Source organism: Chanodichthys erythropterus, chromosome 11 (genome assembly GCF_024489055.1).
Source record: "Chanodichthys erythropterus isolate Z2021 chromosome 11, ASM2448905v1, whole genome shotgun sequence".
Taxonomy (NCBI): domain Eukaryota; kingdom Metazoa; phylum Chordata; class Actinopteri; order Cypriniformes; family Xenocyprididae; genus Chanodichthys; species Chanodichthys erythropterus.
In genome coordinates, this window is record NC_090231.1 from 13606395 (window position 1) to 13622755 (window position 16361).

Consider the following 16361-nt stretch of genomic DNA (forward strand, 5'->3'; position numbering starts at 1 on the left):
ATGCACTAACATTTTCAGTGGCGCTTTAACACAAAACCGGAAACTCGTGAATATTCATGTAGCTCTGCTCAGTGTCACCGAAAATCTCAGACACCGAATATTTCAGAGCACCGTACACTGCAGACTACCAATCGGGTGCATCGTGCGCTACAAAGTGGCTATGCAAATATACGAGAACAGAGCAGCGCTTGACGAGAGAATCAAGTTCATTTTAATGTTACATTATCAAAGGCTCAGAGGACATAACGCTTGCCTGCTTCGCTGCCACTCCTGCCAGAAGCTCATCTGTGACCAGGGCTGGATTTACAGGCATTCTAGCCACGTACCTAAAATTACAACGAGGAGAAATAATAATAAATGCAGTTTTACAAAATATATTATTTCGCTCTAATGCTAGGACTCTAAGATAATTCCTTTATAAATTAATACATTTAAAATATCACTGTCAGGCAGACAGTGACATTTGTCCCCCCCACTGTTGGTCACCCTTTACGTCTTGTCTGTGGGTTTTGCAAATATTTAACCAATGATAAGTTTTAAAAGGGCTTGTGACTAAACCTCGTAACTCTATTGGCTTCTAAAACTGTCAGTCAAACTTCATAACCCCACCCCGCCTCTATCGCGAGTGAAAGCGTCGCATGCAGCTTGCATCATCTGTTTGTCTGTAACCCAAAGGTAAATGAGGAACTTTTTTTTTTTTTTCTGTAAAATTTCGGCGTTCTTTTTACTCGAGAAACACTATATAAAGACTAATTCTTTATGTATTTGAGAAGTGGAGAAGAGTGTCTTAAGGTGATGATACACGAGGCAACTTTTTGAGCAGTGTTGCAGATGTTGCTTGGGCACTTTCCCATTGAGAATGGGCAAAAAATATCGATCTAAAGTATCCAGATATAAATTTGTTGCGCATTCTCAATGGGAAAGTGCCCAAGCAACATCGCTCGGCAACATTGCTCAAACAGTAGTGTCTTAAAGGGTTAGTTAACCAAAAAAATTAAATGTCTGGCATTGATTACTCACCCTCATGTCGTTCCGAACGCGCAAGACCTTCGTTCATCTTTGGAACCCAAATTAAGATATTTTTGAAATCTGAGAGGTTTCTGATCTCCCTACACACAGCAATGTCATAAATTTCAAGGCCCAGAAAGGTAGTAAAGACATTGTTGAAAGTCCATTTGATTACAGTGGTTTAGCCTTAATGTTATAAAGCGATGAGAATATTTTGTGGGCAAGAACAAAAAAAATATTCAACAATTTCTTCTCTTTCCTGTCAGTCAGTCTCCTGAGCAGTTGACAAAGTAAACACAAGTAGGTTTTAGGTCAGAACCCCAGCTCAGCATTTCTTTTTTTCTTAAGTAGCAGTTTAGGTACGAGGTTTCTGACCAACAGCCGGTCAGGGGGGCCAAAAAAATAAATAAATCCAGCCCTGTCTGTGACAATGTGTCATTCAGCATTTGTGGCAAGACTGATGTATTATAATATTGAGACAAAGTTATAAAGTAGAGAAATATGTTAGTTTTTATTGATGGATTACAAGCTTAACAGCAATAGCTCTTCTGTAAGTTGTCTGAATGAAAAGCGTCAGCTACCCTTGAATGACCGCTCCATTGACAGGCCTGTCAGTAATGCACACTTACCCCAGATCAAAGTTCTTTTTAATTTTGGGGTTCCTTTTTCTTTCTTTCTTTCAATAAATATTTCAAATTTTCACCACACTTTGGTATCCCCTACTGTATAACTGCTAACTTTATCATGACCTCTTGTATTTGTCGTGGTAGGAATATTTTTTCCCTCTGTGTGTATTATGATGATGATTATAACAGACTGTTTCCTACAGGTTTAACATGGACCCACTGTTGCCAAATTTACAGATTGTGGACACAAGTGTGCCACAAAAGGAGGCAACAATGCCTTCTTAAGGCATCTAAGGAAGCCAAGTCACTGGCTTCACGTAACATGTGCTTCGAGAAGAACGTGGTCCTGGATAAAAGGACGGCTTGTGGGCAAGGTCTGTGTGAGGAATATCTTGGCACTTGAGCTGTTGATGCGTTTCCACCCTATTTTTTTGTGCTCATCATTAAAGTCATAACAATTTCTGTCTTCAGCCAAAAAGAGATGTTGGGCCGTTACCTCAAAACCATCAGAGGTGCAGTACCTTGCCCAGCTATATCTAAACTTCGGCAAATACAACAGGCAAAATTTTAAATGACTGGTGGAGAATGACATTGACGCTACATTAAGTAGTAAGTATGTTGCACTTAACAGAATCAATTTTCATAATTTGTTTTTTCATAAACTAATTATGTGATATTTTAGTCTCCTTGATCTCCACATAAAAGAATGCTGTCATCCTGACAGAAAAGCGAACCAAGGCGACTGGGTGAAGGACCTCCTTGTGCAGTATGTGCACCTGCTTCCACAGGTCTCCTGCCACCTCAAGATTAATGTGGGCAGGGCCTTTTATGGGCAGGGCTGCTTCAGGTCATTCACAATTCTGGAGATGTGGCAGTGGTACAGCCTGTACAAGACCCTTCAAGCTGACCCGCAAGCTGGGACCGACCATGAGAGAGAAATGGCGCAGGTGGCAGTGCGGCAGTGCCTGGTGATGAAAAAGGATGTCGTCACCGCCAAGTTTAAGGTGCCTTTAGAAACAAATCATGGTGCAACACTTAATACAATCTTCAAGGCTGAAATTCACCTGTACTTCACAGAAACCTCCACAGGACGGGGCTCCTCCCGCAGCAGCTGCCAGCTCCTGCTCATCAGGGTCCAAAGGTGATGCTGGTTGGGCGGATGACATTCTGCTGGTGGAAGCATCCTCCTTTAAAAGACAAGGTATATCAATTTATAAATGTCTTGAATTATTGATATAACATCGATCGTGTATTATTGCATAATATGTACCAAATAAGCCAACATAAAGACACTTGTGTGTGCTGTTGATTGCTGAAGCTTACTTAAGGATGAAAGTGTTGTCAAATGCTTTGACATTGACTTTTGCCTACCTGTTTGTGTCCTCATTTTGCAGCAGGGGATGCAGGAGGTAGAAAAAAAGTCTCTAGAAAAAGAGGCCCATCCAGATCCTCCACAGAAGCCCCACACAAACACTACTGCTCCACCGTCAGCTGTAAGTCCATAGTTTATGCATTGCAATTAACTTTTACATCCCCTTGGTTCCTGGTGGGGCAGCATAAATGGGGAGGCCACACAAAAGTATGCTTAGGTAAATGAAAAACATTTTTACTAATACACATCATTTTTAAGGCCCCTGTATCAGCTCCTGATGGTGAACACGGGAGGGCATCTGATGTGACTGATGCTGATAAGACGGCTGCATGTGTGGCGAGTGCTAATGTGACTGGTGCAGCACTTCAGCCATGTCTCGGCACTGCAACAGCAGCAGACACCGCACATCCTGAGGTAACCGGTTTAAGTCTAATATCTCATTTCAACCGAGCGGTACAGGACAGTACAGTACAGTTCTCTACGATTCGAAATGGTAAACTCTGATCCGACATGCGTTTCCAAAGTAGCGATCAATGTCATTCTTGTGCAAAGAAGAAAATGACACTGTAAACAACAATGGAGGACAAACAGCAGTTCTTGCTTCTCGACATGTGGCCATTTGTCACAAGAACAAATGGTATTGCGTTTCAACTTTATTAAAAAATATGGCGCCTCTTGTGTTGTCATTCCCCTTGTAGCATGTGCAAGTGATGATTCTCTGTCAACCAATCAATCAATGTTTTGCAGTGAGTCTAGCTCCACCCTTTAGTACCGGACTACTGTGCTAGGTACCCCAATGGAAGGGTCCAAAAAAGTGGACGTTACAGTTTTGAATTAGGGTACCATTCACAACTTCTGACAATGGAAATGGCAAAAACTGCGTACCACTAGGTGGAAACCAGGCATAAGTACTCAGTGGTTGTTATATAAGGTTTTGCCTTTGTTACACTACCAGTTGACATTTGAAGGCTAGCACAAAATGTGGGAGTCCGGTCCTAATGGGCTCCCCAAAGCAGACATCATGTGGCTAAAGGAGGATGAAGAGAGGGGACTCTTCTAGAGGACAATGTCTTATAAAGGCAAGTATGGCAACACAAGGTGGAGGAAAGTCCTGAAGGATGACAGGATGTGGTTTCATCCTCCTGAATTTCCTGGAGTGGTGGAAGGGGAAAGTCTCAACAGACTCCTTTTACTACAGCCCTGTTTTTTTTCTAGAGATCAGTTGGAGTGTGGCGTTACAGTCTGCGCTGTCCAAAGTCTGACTGCCCTGCCCGTTCCAATCAGAACGCTATTCTATACCGTTGTGGCTACTCCCATACGGTCAGACAGATCTGCCGCATATCTGGCTGGTACTCCATGCTGACTGAGGTCCTGGCATGTAATGCATGCATAAAGGCTGCCAAGGAGTCAGAGGAATACGCCACTGGTCGTTTCCCGTCATGGGATGCATGCATCATCGACCAGCTCAGTCCAGCTTACAGAGCTGTGTTAACACTATGGTGAGTCTCTGCATAATTTCACAATAATTAGATTTTTTTTTTAAATGACTGCACTAGAAAAAAAATATCTAAATATAGTTTCACAGCCATCCAATGATTGTGCTTTAATTTTAGGTGTGGTGTGCTGTGGACAAGCAGGTGATCCGCCTGATGATGGATTGCACTGAGGGCAACACCATGACCAAGGTTTGGAGACAGGTCCCAGAGAGCCACCGCAAGGAGGACCTACAAAAGGAAAGACGTATTCACCACCCTCCTCAGCCAGTACAAAAAAACTGGGAAGATCACAAGTCAGACAGAGTTAACAGAGTTTTCTTAAATGTTTAGGCAAAGACTAAAAGGCCTTTCTTATTGCTGAAGCTTAAAACATTGAGGGCTACCAAACACAGATCATGTCCACTTTTGGGAAAGTCTTAAAGTGTGACTCCATCAAGAAGGTGAATTTAACAGTCTTACTAATGCAAAAATGTCTGATTGTAAACATAGTCACATGAATTTAGCAGGGATTATTGTTCACAGCAGAGCAAGATTTCTGTACTTATGCATAATAGAAAAACTTAATCATTAATAAATATTAATAACTTATAATAAAAAAAGAATACCTGACTAAACTAATAAGTCAACACTGTGAAGAAAATAAACAGATTATAAATGTTTGAATTTCTTTGTTTTGTATTCATTATCAGAATTAACTTTCTGGAGATGGAAAAAGCACTGCAGAATGGTGCACCAATGTGGCAAATGAGCTGGGTCAGATCCTCATATATGTCCTGACCAGTGAGGAATCAGTGGACAAAACGTGGTCGATGGCTGAATGCCTCATGCAGAGGTACAGAAGAGATGGTGAGACACCTTCTGAACTCATGTATGTAGACTGTGGCTGCTGTCATGTCTATGGCGTGTATTCTGTGGAACAGCTCTTCAGTGAGTGGACAGACGGGGGTATGCTGGTACGGCTCAACGTCTTTCATTGGATTCATCGATTTCATGCGGCCGTGCAGATTGATCACCACCCAAAGTAAGTCCTGTTCAAGTCTGCCCTCTCTGCTGCAGTCTTTGCCTACAACAAGAATGACATGAAGTTGAATATCTACAGTGACCGTAGGCAATCAGGCCTTCTTATTGGCCGAGAGTCTAGTAAGCATAGTAAGTATAGCATATAAAAGCATGTAAAATTTAGTTTTTTTTATTTAAGAATCATTGTAATTAGATGCTGAAGGCAAATAATTTATTTCTTACTATATTTATAAATGCCTATTGTTGTTTTCAGTGTATATCTTATTTTATGTAATTGCAGTGGTGTTGACAAGCCCCTAGCAGACCTTTCTAACCAACCTAGGAAGAAACTACACAATCACTGGACAAAGGACTATCTGGCAGAGCATACAGAGAGCTTCTCTTAATTATCTGTTCTCCTGGAGGCCAACATCCACCAGTGTATCTATGGACAGAATGGATTTGAGAACCATACCTTTCAGGAGCTCTACAGCCAGTATTCTGCGCTGAAGGACAGGCCAGATGATTTCAGCAGTAGTCAGAGGGATTTGATCCAGAAGGCGCACAGCTGTGTCTGCTGGTGGCTGCATACACCTGAAATGCATATGACAACTGTGCAGACAAAAAAAGTTTAAGAAGGACATTTATGAAAAGAACATAGTAAATTGTCTGAAAGAAAAAATAAAATAAACAAAAACAATAAAACTGAATAAATGTTATTCAAATTACATCATTCTCTCTTGAATAAAAATACATATCAGAAAACATTATTAAAGAAAAACTAGGTACATTACTTGTGTTTTATGTTTGTTACACAGATGTTAAGCTCCTCCATCAATGATCTTTAATGGCTGGATGATACTCATTTCTTAGAGGTGATTGAGTCAGCGTTTACGGTTGCAATGTTCCACTGCCATGTATTGACGTTCTCTGCCACATCAATGACATCCACATACATATTTAAAAATTCTGTTTGCAGGCTTAAGCACAAGGAGTCTCTGTCATGATTCTTCTGCAAAACCACCTCTGAGTGACTCTTTGCATATAATATGAATATTACTCAACAAAGTTATCAAACATGAATGATCGTTATTGGAGTGAGAATGTATTATACTGTTTTGACATTTTTAAAGGTTGAGCTGGAGGGTCGGGTGCACCTGTGGCAAAATGCTAATTGGAATTTCACCAGCTGACCTCTCATGGGTAAAGGATGACAGAGAGAGGGCTCTTCACCCACATTCAGGGGTACCATGACAGCACTGGTGCAATGAAGAGGCGATGGGTAATGAAATCAGATGGAATGTGGTTTTACCCTCCGGAATCTCTGGGAAATGTTAGTGGCACTGTGCCATCTCTTCTTTCAGAGTCATATCCTTGTCTGGCGGCCTGTTGGGATATGGAGATACTCGCTGAGATGTCCTCGTGGTGACAAAAGCATGGGTAACGGAAAGGACATGTACCTCTACAAGTCACCAAGGTATGACATTTTTAACTATATAGGCTCTTGATAGAGTTGCAGTGCAACAGATTAATTTTTATGTAAATACATTCACATGCAGCATAATGTGCCAAGTTTTCCACAGTGAACAGCCTACTAAGGTTTTTGACATCACAGGTTTGTCATATCTGCAACGTATCCAACAGGTATTCCATTGCTGACAGAGATCTTGTGCTGTGGACAGTCCACCAAAGCAGCCAGGAGCAGTGAAGGTGGCATGGTGGGTTGTTGGTTGGCATTGCATCCTATTATCCTGTGCCAACTCAGTGAGGCTCACTAAGTCACCATGTTTCCTGCCATCTTCACACATAGGCAAGTATACTGAACATTTGTGTCCGCTTGCTTTAAATAAGTAGCACTAGCCTCTGTTGGCATACTGATTAACACACAGGTGTGGTGTGGACAAGAATGTGGTATGGTGGGACTGAACTGAATGGAACACCATGGAGAAGGTATGGCAACAGATTCATGAATCACTTCGACGAGCATCTCCACAGCAAAGATCTGTACACCACACTCCTCATGACGCTCATGAAACCTGGGGGGATTATGTTAGCTTTAGGACCTGTTTTGAGAGGCAAACAATGTAAAGGATTACAGGAACCGTTCACTGATCGAACGGCTCAACACCTGCTGCTGGAGAAACTGTGGGGGAGAATTTCCAAACCTCTGCTGCTCTGGCTTGGAATACCTCTTCAGCCAAAGCACAGGTGAATCTGGTGCCTTCTAACTCAGTGACCTCTCAAAGGACGGACCCATTCCAGTGGAGGAAGTGGTTAAGCCCGGCCGGCCTGACACAGAAGAGGATGAGGCGGCATACCAGAGTGACCAGAGGCAGAGCTTAACAGGGTGGCTGCCACCCCAGCCCACATAACTCTCTGGCCTTTGTGAGTCATTTTCTTTTAACCTAAATGCAATATTAACATTTTCTTGAGTCTTGATTGATGTTAAAATGCAGCCAAGCAAATGTAAACATTTTAACTTAACGGGATCATTGTACATTTCAACCAGAGGGGTAACACTGGGGCAACATGCTGTATTGCTGCACAAAGAGGGTCGTTCTTGTTGAAGCTCCCTTGATTCAGCGAGTCAATATGGCCAGACGTTACACACCAGCTCAGACCTCAGCACTCAGCATAACAGACTGATGTAAACTCTAGTGAAACTTCTTGCAGGGTCACCTCGCAGTACTCAGTGAAGCCCGAAAAACAAAAACAAAAAAAACACCATCATATGAGAGAATACAGCATTGTATATTAGTGGAGGATCCGGTTCTGAGCAAAGTGGGTGTTCCTTTACCAAAAATCAACAAGACTGTCCAGGATTTTATCCGGTTTCAGAAGAGACTCATCAACCTGGAGTCGACTAAAATGACTTCTGCCGCCATATTGAAGACTTGGTCGATCTCCTCAAGAGAGCTGCCTCCAGTGCAGTCTCTCTCTCCTCCTGACTACCCACGAATTGAGTATAGTCTCAGTCGTAGGCAAAACACCCTAACTTTGCAGGGACATCTCCTTGGTCCAGAGCGAGACTGTACACTAGACACTTTGTAGATAATATGGTCTTTCCTGGCTGGTGGCATCCTGAAATTAAATGGAAAAAGATTATCTTCAATGTCCCAATCACACTTAACATTTTAAAGAATTCACACATTCCACAGAATTCACACAATACTGTCTGGATAGCTTATTGTGCCCTCTACTTATCATGCTAATAGCACTTACACCACCCCCACACTCTCCGGAAAATTATCACCTGTCCCTCATGCAGCAAGCATATATTTGGGCACACAAGCAAAGCCCAGAAAAGAAAACAGGAACAGTTAAGTATTCCTGTTTACACTTTGTTTACACAAACTGTATTCAATTTAATTTCTATTTAATTCAGAGTAAACTACTGTATCTTCTGTCGCAGGAAGGAAAGACAAAGAGCATTACACATTATTCAATTAATTTGCAAGTATAAGGGTTATTACAGTTAAACAACATTAATGAAAATAAAAAAAAAACTTTGTGTCTTTCATGTCTTTTTGCACTTGATCAAAAACGTTCCGCTTTGGAGAGTAAAATACAGCTGGTTGTCTTAAGTGAACAAACAGTTTGGAGAATATCAGATGTGTATCATTGTATTGGATCTGTGAATTGTTAAATTATAATGCATTAAAGGTGCTAAAGAGGATGTTTTGTTTTATACATTTTTGTAATATTACTTGAAACAGTTTTTACTAACGGATAAAAGACTATTTATTAGGTGCACTGAAAGTAATAATATTAATATACATTATCTGTGCACGAGGTAAGGCCTTAAAAACACCAGCCAATCGTTTACGCGATCATCACGTAAACGATTGGCCCTCTGGCTTGTCAATCACTGCCGTGATGTTCCTTGTGAGAGACGTGCGTGGATTGGCCCTCTGGCTTGTCAATCACTGCCGTGACGTTCCTTGTGAGAGACGTGAGTGGCTGCGCTCCAGTAACTTTCCACACTCCGCAGGCGCTGCATGCAATGTTTTTGTCAGGAGACAGGAGTAACAACTGCAGATTATGAGTTACCTGCGGTGAGTCTGACATAATGAATCCACAACATGACACAGCGAATGCCGGTGGTAAACACTCGTGTTCCAATACTTGTGCACAATTTGAAGTGAGCTGTGAAGGAGGGGGGCTGTTCTTACGCATGCGCTCATTTGAAAAACTCAGTAACAGTCTTTGGTTTCTCAGTCAACGAAAATATCCCTTTTAAGCATTTCTACTAAATTTAGTAGACTATGATATTTAGTCGACTAAAACTAAAACAATTAAAAACTACTAATACAGCAACTAACAAAATATGACTAAAACTAAATGACATTTTAGTCAAAAGACTATGGCTAAAACTAAATCAAAATTTGCTGTCAAAATTAACACTGCTGGAGGGCCACATCCTGCGAAGTTCAGTTCCAATCTGAACTGGACTAATCAGCAAAACTTTGACCCACTGCTTTTTCACAAAAAAGTGTATCATTGAATAATGCCTTTATGTTTCACATGCTGTTTTAAAAAGACAGGCAGCATCACTAAATAGCATTTTACAAATATTAAACTAGCACTCTATTCAATACAATCATAGTTAATTAATATAATTTCTATGATAAGGTTACTAATTTTTTTTAAAAAGATAAGAAAAATACATAATCTTTAAAACTCTACAACCACACATGACAAAAAAAAAACAACAACAAAAACAACAAAAAAAAAAACATCTTTTTTTTGACCACCTTAGGGGGTGTGCACCGTTCCTGGAAGTACTGCAATACCGGGTCGATGCGTGGAGTGGACGGAGCAAGCCCCTATTCCATCTCCCTGTTCCAAAAATCAATTTAATATATGGTGCCCGGGTAGGGCACGTATCAGATATTAAACTGATAAGAACAGATACTACACTTGATCTTAGCCAAAAGGCCGAGAAGCGATACCCACAAATGGTCAACAGTAGCAACCACATTCTAGGAGACAGTAAATCTGATGACGGTAAGCTTTTATTTTATTTTTTACTCAAACAATTCTTGTATAGAATGTAATTGTTAACACTGCTAAACTAAGGGGCCCCCTGTGGAGGTGTTTTTCAGTTTTGTGACCCCTTTAAGCCTTATACAAGCACTGGTCGTTCACACCTCAGATTTGAAAAAGGTTCAAGAAATGGGTGCAGAAAGCTGAGATATTGTGATTGGATAAAGGGTGAGAAGAGGGGAGGGGACATTACGAGGGGGGAGGGGTTCAAACACAATAACTCAACAGACAGACCTACATCACACACACTACAGGCATGAAAGTACATTAAATGTGATTGGAGACAAAGATAACTAAAGTTTGGGGCATACTACATTTAAAAAAAATGTAACCATATTAAATATATAAAACCTCTTATACACCTTTATCAGAGAAACATTTACTTTTCTGCCCATTCTCTTGAATTTTTGGTTTTCATTATCTTGATCTGTTTATTTGAATAATTAACTGTCATCACACCCCTATCAGAGATACTGCTGTACCAAATCATGAATCAAAAAGAATGAATGAAGATTAATTTTGAAGTAATGCAGTATCTTCAAATAAATGAAGTAACTGAGCATATTTTAATTCTACTATTAGACCAGAAGATCAGGGGAGAGCGCGAACGCAGTCCCCCACTACCAGAAATTATGCAGTCGAGATTCCCACATTTGGGGAATTCGCAGGGGTCAGCACAACCGGAGTGCAATGGCTGAGCCTCGCCCTGGGTGAACCACCTTCTTGATCATGGTGTCTCCCCTGCCAGGTAAGTATGAGTTCCACACACGCCCTGTAGAGGGGACACTTGAGGGAACATCATTCTCAAAGACGGTGAGGAGTCACTTCACTACATATGGTTCATCATGGTGATCTATTCTAAACCCTCAATCTATACTCTAAACTCTGTATGACTGTAAAATGACATGACCAATTTAACAAAATCCAGTCTACTCCGACTGTTGACAATTAGACCCTCTGATTGGTCTACATTCACTGTAAACTCAACAGTAGATCTCTCTACCAATCACAGAAGAAGATTTGACTGCACTCTACCAATCAGGCAAGAGACACTCCAAGCTCTAAGTTTGTCTGCTCATTGACAATTTAACCGGGACATTATACAGGATTATGTAGCTATAGTGACAAGTGAGTGGCCAAGGTATAAGAGTGAAACCAAGACATTAGATGTTAAATATGCTTGTATGGTAATTTATTATTAATGTCATGACAGTGCTGATGAACTGATTGCACTGCATGAACAAAGCCAACTGTAATTTAATTAAATGTGTTTTATTAACTTTTTATTTTGTCACAATTTTGTTTCATTTTTAATAGCCATGAATTGAAAAATGTTTTGCATTCAAAGCGGTGTAGTTACAGCATCTACCAGCAGGGGCAAACTGGACTAATAAGTCAAACTGTACACAAACTTTATCATTGAATAATACTACGGATTCACATCCAGTTTAAAAAATAAGAATAAGATAGTAAGCAGCATCACAACATAGCATTTTATAAATATAAAGCTGGCATTCCATTCCAAACAATCATAGATAATATCATTACTATGATAAGATTACTAACATTTTTTTAAAAAGAAAAGAAAAATACATACTCTTTAAAACTAACCACACATTATGTCGTTATCTTTTTTAAATTGAAATGAAAGGCAATGTGGATAAACATTCATAGCCACTACAAAACACCAAACAAACATATAGAAGAAAATGTATAAAAATATTTTGGATTCTAAAATATATAATAGGCCTATATAAATAACTGCAGAAAGGTCACACTGCAGATACATATGCATTTCACATGTTGGCAAAACAAATTAAATCGGCTAAATTGCCTGTGCGAGCAAGCTTTAAAGCTTTAATTACTCACCCTCATGCCGTTCCACACCCATAAGTCCATCGTTAATCTTCGGAACACAAATTAAGATATTTTAGTTGAAATCCGATGGCTCCGTGAGGCCTCCATAGGGAGCAATGACATTTCCTCTCTCAAGATCCATAAAGGTACTAAAAACAAATTTAAATCAGTTCATGTGAGCAGAGTGGTTCAATATTAATATTATAAAGCGACGAGAATATTTTTGGTGCACCAAAAAACAAAACAAAATAACTTATATAGGGATGGCCGATTTAAAAACACTGCTTCAGGAAGCTTCGGAGCACAAATGAATCAGTGTATCAAACTAATTTACAGAATTGAATTAGAAAAAAAAAAAATACTGTTCTAATAAATAAAAATAATAATAAAAAATTAAAGTCATAATCAAGTCACAAGTGCAAAATGCCTAAAGTGCAGGGGAACATATAGGCCTAGGCCTATTCAAAACACAAGCAACAAATGGTTAAATTAGATGAATAAATAAATTAAAATTAAAGAAATGATTAAAATAACGAAAGTGTAGTCAGAATTGCAGAGTTGGGGAGTAGTTAACTACATGTAGCTGTGCTACTAGTTTAACTACATTTTTCAGTAGCTTGTATGTAGTTCAGCTACTTTTAAAACAGTGTAGCTTTTCCAATAGTTAACTACATTTTCCAGCAAGTATCGGTGTAGCGCGACCAAAAGCTACAAGCTACATTCAGTTTTGTGTTGCGTTCTGACAAGCTCATTCATGAAGCAGCACAGCATCTTCAGATCACGAACTAAAATCGTGCATTACTGCCACCTATTGTTATATAACGCATCTTGCGGCTTTATAAGTTCGTCAGCAGTTAATCGAGAAGAGATCGCCTGATGATTAGGCCTATGTAAAGGAGTGGGTTCACACTGCACGAATTGATTATTAAAAGTTATAAACATGATTAAAACGCTGTCTGTGCCAAAGGACATACAGGTTAATAATAGCCTTTTTAAATGGATTATTCTGCTTTATTGCAGTCTATATCAAATGTATGCAACCTATATTATTGCAGTGGTGACCCGCCATCAGTGTTGGGCACGTTACTTTAAAAAAGTTATTAGTTATAGTTACTAGATACTTCTCACAAATAGTACAGAGTTAGTAACTTAGTTACTATAGAAAGCTTGAAATATCTACTTTAAAATGAAATAATTAAAAATGAAGAGTCTACTCTGATTATGTAATCCGAATGAAAGGTGCATTTTCTCTCTAGGTGCGCCCAGTATATGCAGAGATGATGAGAGTCAGCAATGTCAACTTCATCTTTGCAGCCGACACATTCAGAAAACATTACTTTATTTTTTTGTCATATTCATAATCATTACTTTTGCCGGTTCTTTATGGCAAGCGTTATGCGTGTGCTTGAGTGCATAGCCTATATTACATAAATGCTTATTAGTTTATTCTCTCCAGTATTTAAGAAATTAAATTAATATAAATGTGATTAGTCAACTAATGGCTTAAATGAACAACTACTAGTCGACTAGAAAAACTTATTTCACATATTTTCGATCCAGCATGTCACATGTTTATCGCAGTATACAGGACCTTCAAACCAGAAAGTCACAGCTTACATTTTATTAAAAGGTTTTTGTCTTTATGCTCAACTAAAGTGAAATAATGATATTTCCACTTTGAGAAACTCGTCTTGCTCTCGCCATGACTACGGATAAAGGGAAACACGCCCACAGTGCGTCTTCCTGTTTACAGTGGTTGGCATCCACCAATCCTACAATGTGTCACTGCTGTAAACAGGTTAGGCTGTAGGCTACACTTCAGCCAAAATTAATTAATTTAAAAAAAGTAACGTACAACGCACCATATGGTAACGGTAACAGAGTTAATTTATTTAAAAAGTAATGCGTTACAGTATTAGTTACTGTCAAAAGTAACTGTGTTACAGTTACAGCCCAACACTGCCCGCCATAGTCTAATCTGTCCCGCCAGTTTTATAATGAACATAAGATTACTAACGCGGTGTTTTGAGTCACTGCATTGGCAAAGCATCCATTAACTGAATAGAAAACAACAACATAGCTTAGTGCGCTGATCTAATAAAATTGGTTGTTCATGCAAGAAGCATGATTCACGTAGAGACATTTAAGATGTTAAGTCATTTTACAAATAATTGGAATAGAATTTCAAAAATACTGATACAAAAATTCTAATATTTTTCTAGTCTGCATTTATGATTATTTTTATTATTGCATATTTTTGTCCCGTGTTATGGTTATGGTAGCAATTTTGAGCGTGAATCCTGCATGGTCTAGAAATCACTTCTGAAACTGCAGAGTGCAATTCGTCGTCGGTCCTCTCGCATGAAAAACAAAACTTGGGCCTATATACATTCAGAATTTTAATATATGTAAAGCGTGCAAAGAGAGTCAGTGTGAGATATAGGAGTATTGAAATTTGAGTAGTCTATATACATTTGAGTATTGTATTTTTTGATATAGTTTACAAAATAAAACACTATACTTTGAAATCATAATTGTAGTGCATTGCTTTGTTTAAACCCCAAACATCTTACTTAAACATTCTTCATTAACAGTAATCCTGTTATTTGTAATATGTCATAAAAAAAAATGAAAGTAGTTTCAAAAGGGTAGTTTTGACTGTAGTTTAACTACTTTCATTCATGAGTAACGTTAGCTTGTCAAACTACAGTTTCAGAGTAGCTTCCCCAACACTGAAGAATTGTCAACTTTGTCGTTTTAACTGCAAAGACAAAATATTGTTTATAAAAGCTAAACTGGAGTGACAGTTTTTTAGCTAAACATTCACAGCATCCAAAAATCTAATTAGAACCGGCTGAAATGTTTGGAAATCGCTTTTCCTCTACCTGATCGAGAGAGAAAAAAAAAAAAAAAAATTCAGTCTCACGCGATCTGCCTGTGTCCGTTTGAGTATTTAAATAGCGCGCTAGTCAGCTAACATAAATTAGCTCGTTAACGTTGGCCAGCAGAAGTGCGCCGCACTTTTTTGGATCATCTTTTACCATTTCAAAGCGCATCCAATTCTACACTTTAGATTTTCTTATCCCAGACATTTGAATATTTGGTTTTCATTATTACCTTGTTTATTTGAATAATCCAGTCATCACATCCATATCAGAGAAGTGAGCATATTTCAATTCTTTTATCAGACCAGAAGATCAGGGGAGAGTGCGAACCCAACGCAGTCCTCCACTACCAGAAATTATGCAGTTTCTACGGTCGTGCAAAGTCTACGGTGACTGTAGACTTATACGCCATCTGATTGGTCGAGAGTCTACAGTGACTGTAGACTCTGATCGTAGACTACCAATCAGAAGCCCGGCCTCGACTGATCACCAAGCAAAGGCCTCAGATGCTGCAAGCGCCAAAAGGTGATTGACATCTATCAGTGACGCGCGTATGCATCTTATTTATGACACTTAAAAATAGAATCGTGATTGTTTATTGCAGCGTCTTACAATCGTCGAGAGTTTAGATGCAGCAGGAAAGTGAGAAAAAGGTAAGTCAACATCCGGGCTGCGTTCAGCCCCGACAAAACGTTGCAAAACGTTTTTTAAACGGAAACGGTGGTGCATTGAACACCCTGTTCTGATGACGCAAGAGTTGCAACGGCTGCAACTATGGCAGCTGAGAAGGCCATTATTTGTGTTCTTTTTGAAGAATTTTCGGAGCCAGATTTAGTCGGTATAAACCATAGACTGTAAAAAAAGATGGACGACGCGACGTCGCTTCCTTCCATTGTATTGAACTGAAGCCAAAATGGGCTGATGAATGGGCGCTGACACGTTACGCAATACGTCAAAAAAAAAAAAAAAAAGTTTGGAGCCTGGGCATGCGCAGAAGGAATCGTCAGTTGAGCCGGAGGCGGAGTCGCGATATCAAACTTCCGCCCAGACGACCGCGTCATCATTCATGTAT

At 39.5% G+C, this 16361-nt stretch overlaps 1 protein-coding gene and 2 non-coding genes across 5 annotated transcripts; 1 reads left to right on the plus strand and 2 right to left on the minus strand.

Annotated features, from left to right (window-relative positions):
- The first annotated feature begins 609 nt into the window (after positions 1 to 609).
- On the plus strand, positions 610 to 6256 carry LOC137030483 (uncharacterized). 3 transcript variants are annotated; one of them, XR_010896416.1, is made up of 12 exons: positions 610 to 675; positions 1838 to 2008; positions 2106 to 2243; positions 2359 to 2638; positions 2712 to 2835; positions 3029 to 3127; positions 3265 to 3420; positions 4222 to 4505; positions 4620 to 4942; positions 5192 to 5334; positions 5423 to 5523; positions 5803 to 6256. XR_010896416.1 is itself a non-coding variant. In XM_067400823.1 (9 exons), exons 4-9 carry the CDS (start codon positions 2616 to 2618, stop codon positions 4645 to 4647), a joined length of 714 nt encoding a protein of 237 aa, XP_067256924.1. In that variant the 5' UTR covers positions 610 to 675; positions 1838 to 2008; positions 2106 to 2243; positions 2359 to 2615; the 3' UTR covers positions 4648 to 5050. The 3 variants fall into 3 exon arrangements, 1 of the variants encoding a protein (XP_067256924.1); XR_010896415.1 differs by having other exon boundaries at positions 5192 to 5523; XM_067400823.1 differs by lacking the exons at positions 5192 to 5334; positions 5423 to 5523; positions 5803 to 6256 and having other exon boundaries at positions 4620 to 5050.
- A 4004-nt stretch (positions 6257 to 10260) lies between these two features.
- On the minus strand, positions 10261 to 10451 carry LOC137031398 (U2 spliceosomal RNA). Its single transcript, XR_010896539.1, has one exon. It is a non-coding gene; the product is annotated as a U2 spliceosomal RNA (small nuclear RNA).
- A 688-nt stretch (positions 10452 to 11139) lies between these two features.
- Positions 11140 to 11303, minus strand: LOC137031391 (U1 spliceosomal RNA). The gene has a single exon (XR_010896532.1). It is a non-coding gene; the product is annotated as a U1 spliceosomal RNA (small nuclear RNA).
- Positions 11304 to 16361: the final 5058 nt, after the last annotated feature.

Coding starts and splice junctions, on each gene's coding strand:
- LOC137030483 (XM_067400823.1), top strand. CDS start 2,616: ATGTCGTCACCGCCAAGTTTAAG. Junction 2,639..2,711: donor TCGTCACCGCCAAGTTTAAG/GTGCCTTTAGAA, acceptor TGTACTTCACAG/AAACCTCCACAGGACGGGGC. Junction 4,506..4,619: donor AGAGCTGTGTTAACACTATG/GTGAGTCTCTGC, acceptor CTTTAATTTTAG/GTGTGGTGTGCTGTGGACAA.